The sequence below is a fragment of the Cherax quadricarinatus genome, chromosome 42, assembly GCF_038502225.1.
Source record: "Cherax quadricarinatus isolate ZL_2023a chromosome 42, ASM3850222v1, whole genome shotgun sequence".
NCBI lineage: Eukaryota > Metazoa > Arthropoda > Malacostraca > Decapoda > Parastacidae > Cherax > Cherax quadricarinatus.
The window spans coordinates 23,296,653-23,314,679 of record NC_091333.1 but is presented as its reverse complement, the minus strand read 5'-3'; the positions used below and the strand labels follow the sequence as shown (position 1 = coordinate 23,314,679).

The following is an 18,027-nucleotide window of genomic DNA, read 5'->3' as shown; positions in this document are numbered from 1 at the left end:
AGGAAAAAATTTCACCTCCTATTCCGTGTGCCTTAAGTTTCCTCAATAGCCTCTGGTGTGGAACTCTATCGAAAGCCTTACTGAAGTCCATATACACAATATCATATTCATTACCATGATCTACCTCCTCAAACACCTTAGTGAAAGAAGTTAGTAAATTCCTAAGACAGGAACACCCCTTTGTAAAACCATGTTGAGATTCATTAATCAATCTGTGCCTATAAAGATGGCTATGAATTGCTTCAGCAATTATTGATTCCATAAATTTTCCCACTATGGAGGTAAGGCTTATTGATCTATAGTTTGAAGCCAAGGACCTGTCACCTGACTTGTGAATAGGTATTACATTAGCCATTTTCCACTTATCAGGCACTATGCCAGTTTGTAGTGATATGTTAACCCTTTCAGGGTCCGTCCCATAGATCAACGGCTTTACGTTCAGGGTCCAAACCGTAGATCTACGCCATGAGCTCAGCTCACTCTGATAAACTGTGAGTGGTAAATTTGGGCCTAGATATGAGAGAATACATCTATGTGGTATATGTGCACCACATAAAACAAATCCTGCAGCACACTGTGTATAATGAGAGAAAAAAAAACCGAGACTGTGATTTTCGATTACAACAGCAACTTTGCAGTGTTTTTTTTTTATGTTTTTTTATAGTTGTATTTGCAATTTCTTGGTCTCATTTGATAAAATGGAAGACATATTACAGAAACAGAGATGATTTTGATTGGTTTTTAGCACTGGAAATGGCTTGAAACTGAGCTCAAAGTAGCGGAAATGTTAAATTTTCGCCGATGTTCAAGAGTAAACAAACGACCTCACACGTCTAATACACGCCAGCTGGTGGGTCTAATATACATTCACGAATGTGGTGATGATATTTATACAATTATTACAATATTGCATAACAGTAAATCTTCAATTTTTTGGTGTGAATAAAAATTCATTATGTGAATAAAAAATCAAAATGGAATTTATTTGTAAAGCCTCAAAACATAACTAATGAACAGAGGAAATGTTAGTTTAGTGCCAGGAATACCTACATTGTTTATTCTGGACCCTATTTTGAAATTGGAATATTTTGAACTTTGTGTTAAATTGGCCAAATTACCAATTTCCGATAATTTTATTTTGTAGCTGAAACAGTTGACATGGCGATTTCTTGTGCTCAATCGATAGAATAGAAGTAATACTAGTGAAATAGCTAAGAATTTGGTTGACTGGAATAATGTAATTGGCCTAAAATGGGAGTCAAAGTCGGCAAAATCATCGATTCGTAAATATCGCTGACACATCAAAATTCGCGAGAGCATAATTTCGTCAATTTTCCTTCAAATTTGATACTTTTTGTTTTATTACCTTCAGAAAAAGATTCTCTACCATTTCATAAGAAAAAATAATTTTTTTTTTTTTTTGAAAATTCTTGGACACTGGGGCACCACTTCAGATTTTGGCCTTGGACCCTGAAAGGGTTAAAAAGATTAGCCAAAGGTATGCTAAGTTCCTCTTTACATTCCTTTAACACCCTTGCAAACAGTTCATCAGGGCCTGGGGATTTGTTAGGTTTTAGTTTCTCTATTTGTCTGAGGACCATGTCACTAGTTACCACAATTGTGCATAGTTTATTATCCTGTTCTACATAACCTATTATTTCAGGAATATCGCTAGTATTTTCCTGGGTGAAAACTGAGAGGAAGTAGGTATTGAGAATTTCATACATATCCTTATCACTGTCAGTGATCTGACCAGAGTTACTCTTAAGTGGACCAATCTTGTCCCTAATCTTACTTCTGTATACCTGAAAGAACCCTTTTGGGTTGGTCTTTGAATCCCTTGCGACCTTAGCCTCATAATCCCTTCTTGCTTTTCTTATTCCTTTCTTTAATATATTGATTTGTTACTGCCCATCCCCTCTTTTGATATGCCTATATATGCCTCTCTTTTGACCAATGAGATGTTTTAATCTATTGTTCACCCATTTGGGATTATCTTTGTTAGATCTAATTTCCCTACTCAGAACAAAAGTTGTCTGGGCAGCTAGAACTATGCTCTGAAAAACGTCATATTGGCAACCAAGATCACCTACCTGACCCATAGTTAGGACATCCCAATTTAGCTCACCCGGGTAATTTTTCAGTCCCATGAAGTCGGCCAAGCGAAAATCTGGGACAGATTTGATTGCAGTTATCTGGGTAATTCCATGATATATTGAAACTAAGTGATTTGTGATCACTTTCCCCAAGCTCATCATTAACCTCAAGATTATTAATTAGTGAATCTTTGTTGGCAAGAACCAAGTCAAGCAGATTGTTTCCTCTAGTTGGTTCTGTCACAACCTGTTCTTAAAAGCAATCCTGAACTGTATCAAGAAAGTCACTAGACTCAAGATTTCCTGTCATATTGTTCCAATCAATTTGTCTAAAGTTAAAATCTCCCATTATCACAACATTTTCATATCTAGATACCTTATGAATTTCGTCCCATAACAGCTTACTGCACTCCCTATCAAGGTTTGGGGGCCTATAAATATTTTTTTTATTTTTTTATTATCACACTGGCCGATTCCCACCAAGGCAGGGTGGCCCGAAAAAGAAAAACTTTCACCATCATTCACTCCATCACTGTCTTGCCAGAAGGGTGCTTTACACTACAGTTTTTAAACTGCAACATTATAGTGTAAAGCACCCTTCTGGCAAGACAATGATGGAGTGAATGATGGTGAAAGTTTTTCCTTTTCGGGCCACCCTGCCTTGGTGGGAATCGGCCAGTGTGATAATAAAAAAATAAAAATTAATTTGTCACGTCCCTCGAGAAACTGTAGCCAAATAGATTCTGTGTTCGATGTTTCTAATCTTATATCATGTCTACAACAATTTAAATTTTCTCTGACATACATCACTACTCCACCATCCTTCCTGTTGACCCTATCAGTGTGGAATAGTTTATAACCCTGTATTTTGCATTCAGAAGGCATTTCTCTATCTTTCAGGTTGAACCAGGTCTCTGTTATACCAATAATATCTATATTACCTACACTTGCAAGTAATCTTAGCTCATCTATCTTATTTCTTAGACTCCTACTATTTGTATAGTAAGCCTTAAGGGAGCTAGTCACTTGTTGCCCTCTACTATCTCTCTTTGTTTGTTGATCAATTGATTTGCCATTGTAGCAACTTTATTTTGAATATTGTCTTTTAAACATATCCCCGAGGCATCCCGGTAATAACTGCTGTTTTTAACCCTAATGCTGCAGCCTGATAGTTTCCCACAAACACCCATACCTCTATAATCTATCAGTTTAAATTCCTAGACAAGTCATCAATTACCCTCTCAATTGAATTGGCTAATGCAACCACTCCATCCCCAGAGAGATGAACCCCATCCCTTGCATACATATCACGTTTGCAAAAGAATAGGTTCCAGTTATCAATGAATTGGATTGCAAGTTCCTTGCAGTACCTGTCTAGCCAGCAATTTATACCAATTACCCTAGACATCCATTCATTGCCCACTCCCTTTCTAGGCAAGATGCTACATATGACTGGGATCCCTCCCTTAGACCTAACTACTTCTATGGCTGACCTGTACTTATCCAGCAGCTCCTCTCTCCTGCCCTTCCCAATGTCATTACCCCCAGCATTAAGACAGATAATGGGCTTGTTCCCATTACCTGCCATAATATTATCCAACTGCTGACTGTCACCAACACCAGCTCCAGGAAGGCACACACACTGTCTGACCTTTCTGTCTGTTACAAAATGCACGGTCCATATATCTTACCTGAGAATCGCCTACTATTAAAATATTCTTACCTTGATTAGCAGGGGAATCAGTGGTACCTTCAACCTCACTAACCACTGAAGTACACTCGTCTTGGAGAACAGAGAATCGATTTCCTACCTTCACATCTTCTCTATTAACTCTCCTCATCTTCCTTCTTCCTGAACTGTGAACCACTTGCCACTTAAAGTGGCTGCCACTATCACTGCTGGTGACCATTTCCTCCTCATCAGCTAAATCCTTCTCACACTCGCTCCCAAACTCATCTATGCGAAGCTTCAGCCTCCTATTTTCCTCCTGAAAAGTAGAATCTCCTTCTTCAACACTTGAACCTGAGATTCTAAAACACTACAACAAGCCATGGTGCTTGGTAACAGCCCACGCTAACTCCCAAGAGCTTAGGCAGGTATGACCGCAGGTGACCACTGACCTCAGCGTACTGGACCAGTCCTACAGCCTGTCCAAATCCCTTTGTAGTCCGTCCTGGTCTTCCTCCAATTGAATTCTCTACATTAAGTCCACATCGTCTGCAAACAGGGACACTTCTGAGTCTATTCCTTCCATCATGTCATTCACTTATACCAGAAACAGCACCAGTCCTAGGACTGACCCCTGTGGAAGCCCGCTCATCACAAGCACCCACTCTGACACCTTGTCACATACCTTGACTTGCTGATGTCTTCCAGACAGGTATTCCCTGATCCATTGCAGTGCCTTCCCTGTTATACCTGCCTGGTCTTCCAGCTTATGCACTAATCTCTTGTGTGGAACTGTGCCAAAAGCCTTCTTACAGTCCAAGAAAATGCAATCTGCCCACCCCTCTCTCTCCTGTCTTACTGCTGTCACCCTGTCAAAGAATTCCAGTAGGTTTGTAACACAGGATTTCCCATCCCTGAAACTGTGCTGGTTGTCATTAAGCTCATTCCTTTCTAGGTGCTCCACCACTCTTATGATAATCTTCTCCAAGACTTTGCATACTATACATGTTGGTGACACTGTTCTGTAGTTTAGTGCTTTGTATCTGTCTCCTTTTTTAAAAATTAGAACTACATTTGCTGCCTTCCATAGGTCATGTAGTCACCCTGTTTCGATAGATGTGTTTGTTAATGGCACATACAGCGCCTCTGTTCCCTCTCTCAGGACCCATGGAGAGATGTTATCTGGCCCCAAAGCCTTTGAGGTATCTAGCTCGCTTAGCAGCCTCTTCACTTCTCCTCGGTTGTATGTATTGTGTCTAACACTTGATGGTGTACCCCACTTCTCCATCTTTCCAGAGTCCCTTCCGTCTCCTCTGTGAACACGTTTTTGAATCTCATGTTGAGCTCCACACTTACTTCACAGTCATTTCTTGTGATCTCCCCTCCTTCCTTCCTCAGCCTGATTACCTGGTCCTTGCCTATTGTTTTCCTCCTGATGTGGCTGAACAACAGCTTCGGGTCAAATTTGGCTTTCACTGCTGTCATTTTCGTGTAGTCGTTGGGCCTCTCTTCTTACCTGTGCATATTCATTTCTGGCTCTACAACTGCTCTTCATATTCTCCTGGGTCCTTTGCCTTCTATACTTCTTCCATTCTCAGTCACACTTGGTTTTGGCCTCTCTACACCTTTGAGTGAACCAAGGGCTCATCCTGGCCTTCTCATTATTTCTCTTACCCTTGGGTACAAACCTCTCTTCAGCTTCCTTGCATATTGTCACATATTCCATCATCTCATTTACTGACTTCCCTGCCAGTGCTCTGTCCCACTGAACGTCATGCAGGAAATTCTTCATGCCTCTGTAGTCCCCTCTCTTGTAGTTTGCCTTCGTTCATCCTGCTTCCCTCTTCACTTGTAACTCTACTTGTATTTGAAGCTCAGAACCACATGGTCATTGGCCCCAAGGGGTCTTTTGTATGTGATGTCCTCAATATCTGCACTACTCAAGGTGAATACTAGGTCCAGTCTTGCTGGTTCATCCTCTCCTCTCCGGTAGTGTCCCTTATGTGTTAGTGCATGAGGTTTTTCAGTACCACCTCCATCATCTTAACCCTTCACATTTCTGGGCCCCCATGTGGCTCCAAGTTCTCCTAGTCAATTTCTTTGTGATTGAAGTCACCCACAATCAGTAGTTTTGCCCTGCTTGCATGAGCCCTTCTGGCCACTTCAGCCAGTGTGTCAACCATCGCTCTGTTAGTCTCATCATACTCTTGCCTTGGCCTCCTGATGTTCTGTGGTGGGTTATACATCACTGCAATTACCACTTGAGACCTCATGACTGAAGTGTTCCTATTATGTAGTCTCTTGCTTCACCTCTGTCTCCTCTCTCTACCTCATCAAAATCCCATTGGTTTTTGATGAGCAGTGCCACTCCTCCACCCCATCTGTTCCTGTCTTTCCTCAGGATCTGATATCCCGTTGGAGGAATGGCATCTGTTATCATTCCTGTGAGCTTGGTATCGGTGAGAGCTATGATGTCCGGTGATGCCTCAATTCTTTCACGCCACTCCTCCCACTTATTCATTATTCCATCAGCGTTGGTATACCATACCTTCAGTTTCCTCTCCAACACTGTGTTCTGGGGGGTCTGTGGAGGTGGGGGGGCCTGGTAGTGTGCTGTGGGATTCTACAGCATATTGTAGGGTGGGGGCTGTAAGTGTGGATTGTGGTTTGTGTTGGGATAATGTGTTTGACTGTGGAGTTCTGATGGTGGTTCTGTGTGCACTTGCGCTTGCTGCTCTGCGTGGCTCTGGTTGTCTTCTGCTGACTCTGTTTCTCTTCCTAGCCCCTTTTGTTTCTGTCTTCTTCCTCAGTTGCTGTCATTCTGTTCTTGTTCTGTCATGGTCTAGGAACACCTTCTTGTATATTGATGATTCTTTCAGCCATGGTTGCTCTTGCAGGATCCTGTTCTGCATCATTTCTGTCTTGAAAATCAGTTTGACTGGCAGATTTCTCTCCTTCAAGTACCCTCCTATTCTCTGAAAATTTACTATCTCGGTCATATCCTCCTTGCCTATTGATGTTTTCAATCTCCTGTTTTTCTTTCTGCTGTCTTTCATTATGTATCCTCCCTTTGCTCTCCTGAAGCCCATGAATAAGTACTGACTTCTCCCATTGCCCTTCCCTCTCTGTCATTGGATCCCATTTGTACATAGCCATTGTCTCTTATTTTTTCCTGTTACTCTTGGTGGCATGGTTGTGCCTCTGCATGGGAACTGTCACTTTCTCCCCCCTCACTTACTGCTATCCCTGACTCTAACAGCTCTCCTCCCACACAAACTGAGTTAGAATGCGTGGGATGCTTTGTGTGTGCGCGGGTAGGTGCATGTGTTCGGTACGGACCACTGTCAACTCTATGAAAACCGAGTGGATGTATGAAAACTGGGACAAAATTTAGATGAAAAAAAGTCATCAAAAACTGAATCCTACGAAAACCGAGGTTCCACCGTAAACTTACACACAGTGCTGGCGTGCAGGTACACATTAAAATCACTAAGTGTTATATTAGTCTTGAAGACACCATATTAATCATGACAACACTCGATAATAATCACATTAATCACATTAATATAGACATGTTGCTTAATCCATCTATGATAATTTTTTCAAAATTATATAATAAACACACTATATAAGATATAAACATGATAAATACACCCACAGTAAATGTACAAATATTTTAAAGTAAATAATGAGTGTACTCTATATGCATTTTATTGCTCTAGGGCACTTTAAATGCCTAGTATATTATGCGTGGGTGGGGTGGTCAGATGGGCTATGATACCTACTACACCTGACTTTCTACAAATAAATACTATTCACCTTGTACCCTATACTAAGACCATTAAGACTACAAATATTTTAAGGTAAGTAATGAGTGTACACTATATGCATTTTATCACTCTAGGGTGCTTTAAAAGTTGTAGTATATTACATGTGGGTGGAGTGGGGTGGGGTGGGGTGGGGTGGGGTGGGGTGGGGTGGGGTGGGGTGGGGTGGGGTGGGGTGGGGTGGGGTGGGCTGGCTGGCTACCATACCAACCACACCTGACTTCTTACAATAAACACTACTCATTTCTCACCCTTCATTAAGACTACAAATATTTTGAGGTAAGTAATGAGTGTACTGTGTGTGTATTTAACTTTTTATTACTTTTTAATGCCTAGTTCTATTGTTAACTTAATGTAAGTTAGTGTGAACTTATTATCCAACATTCATAAGTGGAAACAAATGGCGTTCTGCATTTCGGCGATTGCCGCTTAAAGGCGGTTGCCTGGAACCTAACCAGCCATATAAAGTGGGGCCCTACTGTGTATACACACACAGCCTCGCTTAGTGACATACTCGTTTAACGACGCCTCGGACTTACGAGGCTCTCTAACCAGTATTTATACCTAAATAATGTATATTAGAGCTGATTTCCTCTATTCTGTTTATTTCAGTATACGTGCACTACTGTATGAACATTTAAAAATATAGCAGAAATGTTATGAATGGTGCAAAGGTGACATTAAAACAATATCAAAGATAGTCGACACAAACTTGCTACCATTATATTTCTCGTCACTTAGCAACGAATTCGTTTAACGCAGGTGTTTACACTTTCCTACTGGTAACTTCACTTCTTTCCTTATTTATGACATACAGCCTGACTATGGCAGTACCACTTCCTGGAGGCCTACTGATATGCCAACCTTCACCGACATATGCCACCTCACAGTTAACTCACTAACCAACTTGACTTTCTGGCTTTAGGTTTACTTGTCCTTGTAAGTTGACTATTTGTAGCTCTGTGGCAGCAAATGCCTGCTAGGCCTCTAACAAGCTTCGGCACTTTCGAATTTCCTGAAATTTCAGTCTTCCTCTCGCCTATTTAACTTTTAAGACTTTGTTGTTACTTGTTAGGTTGCTCACTGACCCAATCACTATCACTGACTTCTGCTAAGAGCTAAAACATGCCCTAAAAACACAAAAATTCTGGGAGCCTTGTTGCCCCTACACTCTGCTGTGCCGTGTGTGTGTAAGGCCATGTTTGTGTGTGTGTGTGTGTGGGGGGGCAGGTGTGTGCATGTGTGTAGCCAGGTCTGTATGTGCGAGGCCATGTGTGTGTGTGTGTACATACTCGCCTAACTGTGATTGCAGGGGTTGAGTCATAACTCCTGGCCCCGCCTCTTCACTGGTCGCTACTTGGTCCACTCTCTTCCTGCTCCATGAGTTTTATTGTACCTCTTCTTAAAGCTATGTGTGGTACCTGCCTCCACTACCTCACTTTCCAGACTATTCCACTTCCTGACAACTCTGTGAGTGAAGAAATACTTCCTAACATCCCTGTGGCTCATCTGAGTTTTCAACTTCCAATTGTGACCCCTTGCTGCTGTGTCCCATCTCTGAAACATCCTGTCTCTGTCTACCTTGTCAATTCCTTTCAGTATTTTATGTCACTATCATGTCCTCCCTGTCCTCCAGTGTCATCAGATCGAGTTTCCTTTAACCTCTCCTCGTAGGACGTATGTGTGTGTGTGTACTCACCTATTTGTGGTTGCAGGGGTCGAGTCACAGCTCCTGGCCCCGCCTCTTCACTGATTGCTACTAGGTCCTCTCTCTCCCTGCTCCATGAGGTTTATCATACCTCGCCTTAAAACTATGTATGGTTCCCGCCTCCACTACTTCACTTTCTAGGCTATTCCACGGCTTGACTACTCTTGAAGATGCCATATTAATAATGATAATAATAATAACACAATAATACTCTAAGGAGCATTAAGTATCATATAAAATGTTAATATAGACATTTTGCTTGATCCATCTAAATACACCCCAAAGTAGAATAAATTAACATAAATATGAGATGTGGCAGCCAGGCAACTTGTAGGACTTGCGGTAGCCAGGCAACTTGTAGGACTTGTGGTAGCCAGGCAGCAACTTGTAGGACTTGTGGTAGCCAGGCAACCTGTAGGACTTGTGGTAGCCAGGCAACTTGTAGGACTTGTGATGAAAACCAGACGCGTTAATCTGGTTTGTTTACATTATGTGTGGGTGGGGTGGGGAGGGCTGCCCTTCCTGGCTACCCATACTTCCCAACCTGACTTCATACAAATAAAACTCACCTCTCACAATACATTAAGACTACAAATATTTAAAGGTAACTAATGAATGTACTATATATGTATGCATTTTATCGCTCTAGGGAGCTTAATGTTGTAGTAGGTGTAAGTGGCCAGGCAGGATGCCATACCTCCCACATGACTCTCTACAAATAAGTACTTTTCACCCCTCACCCTACATTAAGACCATTAAGACTACAAATATTTTAAGGTAAGTAATGCTTGTACTGTATATGCATTTTATCGTTCTAGGGAGCTTTAAGCATCGTAGTATAGTATGTGTGGGTGGGGTGGCCAGGAGGGCTACCACACCTGACTTCTTAAGAGTAAATATTACTCACCTTTTGCCCTACATTAAGACTACAAATATTTTGAGGTAAATAATGAGTATACTGTGTGTGTATTTTACTTTTTAATGCCTAGTTCTATTGCTAACTTAATATATGTTAGTGTAAACTTGTTATCTGGCATTTATATGCATTTATAAATGGAAAAAAAATGGAGTTCTGCTTTCCGGCGAAGTCTGCTTTCTGGCGGTAGCCTGGAACCTAACCTGCCGAAAAAGTGGGGCCCTACTGTATATAATGTTTATTCTGTGTTCTGTGCCCTGTTCCTGCAAGAGAGAGACTGAGCTTTTTTTTCAGCCATTCATGGGTTGGTGGCTGAGCAAAATGTAGACAGTAAGCCTACATGGCTAGTTCCCATAGTTTCCACCAGAAGGCAAGCCCCTGGGTGGGGATACCCAGCTCTGCTTGCACCACGCCTTTCTCGCCCTCACTAGGCATCAATGTAACCTAGAGACAACAAGATGCAACTCCTCTCTCCCTCGCTGAGCATGGCCCTCTTGGGCCAGGGCAATTTAAACACACTGCTTGTGTACTGTGAACCGCAAATAAAGTAAGAAGCCACCGAAGCCTTATCATTGCTCCCCGCTTGCACAACGATGTAATTATTCCATGATAATATGTGTGTGTCTGTGTGTGAGGCCAAGTGGACGTGTGATTGTGTGTGTGAGGCCAGGTGGTGTGTGTGAGGTCAGGTGAGTTTGTGTGTGAGAGGCCAGGCAGGTGTGTGACACCTGTAAAACCAGCCAAGTGCTCAAAAGTTTAAATGTTATATTCATCAGTGCTTCAGGAATTAAACAGCACTTGGGAAAATCTTGGTATCTCTTAGAACTGTTGCAATAAATATCACCATTTTGTACAAGTTAATGTCACAAATGCAGTGTGTTTCAACTGAAAGATGGAGTCTCAAATGCCATTTAAAAGGTCTGGAATATTGTAACTAAAAGTATGTCAAAGTGAAACAATGTTAGGTAAAGTTAAAACAAGATCCTGGCACTGTACCCTTCAAGTGAAGTGAGGAAACCACCTCTTAAGAGGTATGTAAGTACCCCCTTCTTGTAATAAAATGGACATTTTTCCACTATAATCTACCTTGTCCATAATTACTATCACATTTGCTTTGTCTGTTTCCTAAGGCGAAATCTAGGATCTTTCCTTAATTCATGGTATAACTTAACAAATCTTTGGGGACAATTGTGTTGAAGAGGACAATTGTTGCAACACAATTGTCCACAAAGATTGTTAAGGTATACCATGAATTAAGGAAAGATCCTAGACTTCACCTTATAAAACAAAGCAAATACAATAGTAATTATGATCAAGGTAGATTTTAGTGGAAAAATAACATGTTATCAGAAGACATGGGAACTTACATGCCTCTTAACACTTTCAGTGAAGTGACTGAAATACTTGTCTTCAACTATACACTAGTGACCTCACAAAAATACTTGTGGTCAGTCTTTATTTGCAGACTTATAAAACTGCAAAGAAATAATATGGGATAAAGAATATTTGTACTTATATATTATGGTAAAATATCAATTGGGGAAACTCCTTAGAAAATATTTCTTTCCTACCTTTCCATCCACTGTATAATTTAATAAAATTTGGAATCTTCAGTATAAGGTTGAAAACAAAAAGCATAAACCAATGGAAATCTCCTTTACTTCCATTCAATCACTGGGTACAGTCGAGTCTGAGACTCCCAAGATCCAGCTTGTGGTACAACCTCCCTTCAGTCCTCTTGGCTAAGGCAACCACCTCTTGAACATACTAACCTTACAGTGTACAGTACAGGAATACATCACCAATATCTCCTGACAAACTCTTTAACAAATCTTTGTGGACGTTGTGTGATCGACGGTACGGTAGAGAAAATAAAGGGAAATGTCCTACCAAAGTCAAGTGTCCATACTTAAGGTATGCCATATTAAACTTGGCTGAACAAAAGTCAATGAAGAGGCAAGTCTTTGTCTGAAAATTAAAATACTACAGCAGTTAATGTATTAGCAATGACTCCTATGGTCAAAAACACTTACTTGTTGATGATCATTACTAGCCATTAACATAATCCACACTGCATACCTACTACTACCACCACTGCTTCATGCTATATTACAAATGATTTATTAGAAATAGCAAATGTCTCATGTTCTTAGTACAACATGGCATGCACTCTCAATATTTTATGATGTCCCAGAATACTACAACAATATATTTCAGAAATTTCCCTATATTCTTTAGAATATATCACTATGTTCATCAATATTTACTATACACTTTTGAATATATAACTTTTTTTTTACTATACACTTTAGAAAATATAATAATGATAAAATGAAGCACAGTGTGTTGTCCATAGCTACAAGAGTTAGGTAAATGTAATATTTTCATCATATATGAAGCTTAGAAATCTTTAAAAATTTCTTTAAACATTATTAGCAAGATTTTTTCTCAACATTACCCACTCAATATGCAGGAAAACACATAAAACAATTTCTAATGGCCAGGCATGTTGAGTATGTAAGAATGTGGAGATCATTATCATTGAGAAGTGCACCAACCAACACCACCTCACCTATAATGTTAGAGGGAGGGGTGATGTAACACCCCCACCTCCCCTATAGTGTCAGAGGAAGGGGTGATGTATCACCTGTCTCCTATAGTGAGTGGCAGTAGTGGTGTTACAACACCACAGTAGTGGTGTTACACCACCACAGTAGTGGTGTTACACCACCACAGTAGTGGTGTTACACCACCACAGTAGTGGTTTAACACCCCAACAGTAGTGGTGTAACACCACCACAGGAGTGGTTTAACAAGTCTCTCTGACACATCAGAATTTAATGTAGGGTTTTATATTTTTTTTTTAACCATACATGTATGTAGCTGACACCACAACTGGCAAACCCAATTTATACATCTGGCATTAGCTAAAATTACATCTAATTTCCACTAAATCACCTTCAACTTTTTAACAAGACATATATGAGCCAAATTGAACTCATTCAAGTGCCAATTCTCAGTATGTAGTTTATCTAGTCTGGTCCAAGGTCATCACAAGTTTGGTAACTTGAGGATCCAATCAATTTCTACTGTAACCTAATTTCTTTTCATCTGTACTGACAGAGGCACAGCTTCACATAATAAAAATGCCTTACTGTAATTAGCCAATTAAATGAGAATAACATAACTGTTTAGAAATACATATTTTTTGCCTAAATAAACTTATAATAATAAATTTAAATCTTGAAGTAACATTTTTAAAAATATTATACCTAAATGAATCCTATATAAAAAAAAAAATAGTATCCGCACAACTTATAAAAGAGTGCTGTCCAATTATCATATAATGATACTTAAAAAAAAGGAGCATCTATTAACTAGCTCTGGTTTACTTATCACAAGAAATTCTTATAACTATGAATACAACAATTCATTATCAGGAACCACAATCTGTCCAAAAGGACTGAGAATCTGGAATACTGAAAACCAATTTCAGATTCCAGACATTCTCCACTTGAGAGCCCCTAGATAACACACACAATAAACTCTACATTTCAAGTCTTCGCAAATTAGTCACAGCCAGTTGGTCCAATCTCCACCACAGATAACTGCTTTGTCATCCAAACACACCAAATCTTTCCCTGTGACTGGCAATGTGTCTCATACACTGCTCACTCTTCCACAGATCGCATGAGTAACATTTGCATCCAGATATGTACAGATCCAAACAAATTTATTTTCTGACCAATCAGTCTACATCAATCACCTCAATCAGTCTACAATCACTGAATATGGATATTTCTAATTAGTACATAAGAAAATCCATAAAATCATGCTTTAATTCACAAATACTGCAATACCTATATGGGTTAAATCTTAAATTATTGGGTTCCATTGAATTGGTTTCTGACAACATTCCAATATGTTCACGAGCATTGAATCAATCTTGCACTGAGCAACTGCTTAATGCCAACTAAGAACTACAAATCAAGTAGCAAGGTTCAAGAGTTATTCAGTGGACACAGCATTTAGGGATACCAAAAGAAAATAGTGTGGTCACTGAAATGTGCATGCAGGACCGCCTTTTTTTTGGGGGGAAAAAAATATGTATAAACAGTGTAATATGGGGCAAACTGGATGGAAGGTTCTGATACTGATGCTGCTATAACTTTGGTAAGATGCTTGTAAATGCTAATAAACAAGAAAATTCCATTGGCAATTTCCCCTTTAATTAATGACCTTGTATCATACTTCATGAAGAAGAGGAAGGCAAAATCTTTATTGATGACACACCTGAATAATAGGAAATGGTACTGCTGTTGTAGCACTGACATCAATTATTCTAATACAGGAATTTGGGCAGGTATTTTTCCACTAACCATTTCCATTGAATTGATTAGTCTCCAGAACTAGGGGGGCAAACTGCTTGACATATTAGAGGTTTGTTATGGGATCTATTCTTTTAGATTTTATTGAAAGACAAGAAGATTGCATGTGAAACACAAAGTAAGCGGGAATAAAACAGCCTGCTCATTAAAACCACTTGGATTGAAATTTTATGAACACAGTTTGGCTTTTTTTCATCCTAGTGGTTAACAGTGATTAAATTTAGAGCAGCACTCTTGTGAGACTTCCTCCTACTAGATTTAGTTATGTTTTATTACCCAACTGACCTGGTGGGTTTGGGTATGGTGGAGATGTTTTTCAGGTACATGTCTCACTGGTGGGGTGGACTGCGGCCCCTCACCCCGGCCACACAAAAGTACGACCGAGAATTGGCAGCCAGCCCTCTCCAGGCCCCACTGACGCAGCACTGGTGGGACGGCCATCATCCATGGGCTCTGTATCAGATGCTAGCACCGATACTTCTCCCATACATACAAATGGCAGGAATGTCCTCCACTGCCTGATAACAGGCTTTTCTGGACAGACCAGCATGCTGTACTTGGTGGAGTTGTGCCCCGCCATGCCCCCGCCCCACCCTCTACACCTGGTGCTGGCGGCCCACCCGCTTACACCTCAGCTCCACGACTGTGGATAGCTGTCGTGGTACCATTGCTGGTCCCCGCCTGCCCCGCCGTACTTGCTGCCGTTGGCCCCACTGTATGAGCTCAGCGGCTGCTGTGGGATAGGCTGGTTCCCCCAGCTAGCACCGGTGTTCTGGAACCGTCTCTTTGAGTCCCCCTCGTTCTGGTGCCCGCCATCCAACTTTCTTTTACCTGTAATGGATCAAGCTTCATCTCACTTATCTGACTGATCTCTACAATGGAAGAATTATATGCATCACAGGCTTTCCCCTGGCCTATTTCTCATCAAGTGATGGCACACTATGAAACATGATCTTTTAGTGTTGGTGGTGTAGGCACAAGATACAAGGGAGTGACGGCTCAAGACTCACCTGCTAGATTTGCCCCCCTGGCGGACCCTCTGAACCCCTGCCCCGCGCGTGGTGGCCGAGTCATACGCCCCCCCATGGCCCCCCCTCGGGGCACCATACCCCGCCCCCCACGGGGGGAGGGGACAGCGCCGCGGCCACGGTTCGCCATACCATACCCACGGCCAGCCTGAAAGCACAAGGCAACCCACAATCAGTGGTCAACCTCCCTCAAGAATGTAGTAATGTTCAAAGTAAAACTGAGACTTCGATAATGAGGTAAGCATTATGAGAGCAAGTACAGTATGCAGCAAGCTTGTAAAGGCTCTATATATACTAAAGCAAAGTACAAGTCACCATCCCTGAGCCAGAGGTGTGGTGCATAACGGGGTTCTAGAAGTAACTGGGGACAAGGTATTACCAGGAATGGTATGGCACGGGGCATGGTACCAAGTAGTGATTCTTGCTCCACTACTCACTTTGTAGTGCTATTATATACTCTATCAAATATTATCATGAGAATCGTTAATCTTCTTCCCGGCCATGTTTTAGCCACCATAGCCCCGAGCTGCTGGAATGCTGGCTCAGGCATGGGACCCAATAAAACGTGGCCTCACACTTCCTCAGCTCCCAAATGCTTGGAACAAACGCTTCTAACCACTTAAGACTCATTGCACACACTCTTGTAACCACAATAGTTCAAGAGCCATTCGCTTTTGCCAGTTAGGGAAGATTTGAGTATGCTTGGAGAAAATCATAGAAACTATTTGCATAGTGTAGTCCACTGCCTAAGTCAGTAGTATAGTGCATAGTTTTGCTCCTCTTTTTCTTTTACTTTTATCTCTCTTTTCCAAACTAAGAATAAACAATGTCACCTAAAGAAATTCATGGAGGGGTTTAAGATAGTCTCCGCTGAAGCCTACCAGTATGTAAAATTTCAAGATTATCACTTAGTAAGGCAAAGTCAAGAATAAAGAATCATGCTCTCAACTTTTCACGGGTCATAAAATATATTCTCATGCAGCCACAAGAAAGACGACTCTGGAGATGATTTCTGACCCACTAGACAAGCCTCAACATCCAGGCACTGGTATGGAGTGTGAGGCCACGCCATATATGACACTTCAATACTACAGTAACTGAGAATGGACACTGGGACCCACCGGCACTGATTTGGTGCGACCACGCCCCATAGGATACGGGGAGTAATCGTAATAGTAATCTTCATAACGGTAATAGTCGTCGTAATACGGGTCACTGTAGCCACCTTGATAATCTCCATAACCATAATAGTCGTAATCATAATCTAGAAATAATACCAAATGATGTTGATAGCTAATAACAGTAAAATTTAATTTCTTACTAACATCAAATATACTGTACTTTATATATGTACTAAAGAGGGCATGCCGGGAAGAACTAATCAATAAAAAATGATGTGTTGAGGTGATTTACAGGACAAGTGTGTGTACACATGATATTTGTAACTAAAGAAGGCAACCAATAAGCCAGAGTATCAAGACACAACTGCACAAACTGCATCTTCAAAGGACCACTACCAGGTACCTCTGAAAAGCAATTGGGGCCAGGAAGTTGAAGGGAAGAAGAGCAAGTCAATTCCATGACAACTAGTTTATTCTTTTCATATATTATGATACAGGGAAGTCTTTCAAATTTAGTTAACATAAAATTTCATACACAACTACTTTTAGCAAGTATTGCCAATATAACATAAGAAAAAATTACAAACAAAACAAGCCAATCCATGCATATACAGTTAAATATTTAAGAGCAATATTAAGCTCAATTTGCCTATTCCATTAATACAGGGGCCTGTCCCTGTACCTTAATGTCTAGTCTATCACTTTGTCCAAAAAATAAAGTTCTTAAGTAGAGCTTGTCAACAGTGGCTATAAACAGGAGTAATAACACTCCCAAAAAGGAGTGAGATCATTAGGCTTGTAATTCAAAATGGCAATATAAACAAGCAGAGCATTATCACTGGGACATTCATATATACAACTCTCAGCACCATTATTTGAAAATGATAATTACAGTACTTGATGTTCTGGTCCCATATTGATGAGCAACTCAATAGTACCAACTGTAGTTATTCCAGTAATAGTTGTATCCTGTGTTCTTTTGTGGTCTTGGACCCCAGTAATAGTTGTAATAGTTCCACCACTTACCATAGTCACTGCGACCGCCCCCTCGACCCCCTCCCCGCCCACCACGCAGCATGGCCGGGGGCACAGGCATCCTGCAATACAGACAATAACAATTCTTACAATAATGAACTTCTATACAACACATTTCACAAAGTTTACATTTTTTTAGCTAATCCTGTTCCTATGCTACACTGTGTAAAGCATAATAAACATATACACAACCAAAAGCCTTACAAGTTATCTTCCTAATATTTCAACTTTCAAATAAG

At 40.8% G+C, this 18,027-nt stretch overlaps 1 protein-coding gene across 21 annotated transcripts in view; it reads right to left on the bottom strand.

The window, feature by feature from the left end:
• Positions 1–18,027, bottom strand: part of LOC128695680 (synaptotagmin binding cytoplasmic RNA interacting protein) — a 1,077,764-nt gene that overhangs the window by 148,228 nt on the left and 911,509 nt on the right. For 13 of the 21 annotated variants that reach the window (XM_070093417.1, XM_070093416.1, XM_070093410.1 and 10 more), the window contains 4 exons: positions 17,780–17,850; positions 16,754–16,896; positions 15,615–15,780; positions 11,858–15,435 (listed from right to left, as the gene is read on the bottom strand). In XM_070093417.1, coding sequence (XP_069949518.1) covers positions 15,236–15,435; positions 15,615–15,780; positions 16,754–16,896; positions 17,780–17,850 — 580 coding nt within the window. In that variant the 3' untranslated portion in view covers positions 11,858–15,235. Of the gene's footprint in view, positions 1–11,857; positions 15,451–15,614; positions 15,781–16,753; positions 16,897–17,779; positions 17,851–18,027 lie in introns of those variants that run through there. The other 8 variants (XM_070093425.1, XM_070093427.1, XM_070093428.1 and 5 more) reach the window with 5 other exon arrangements.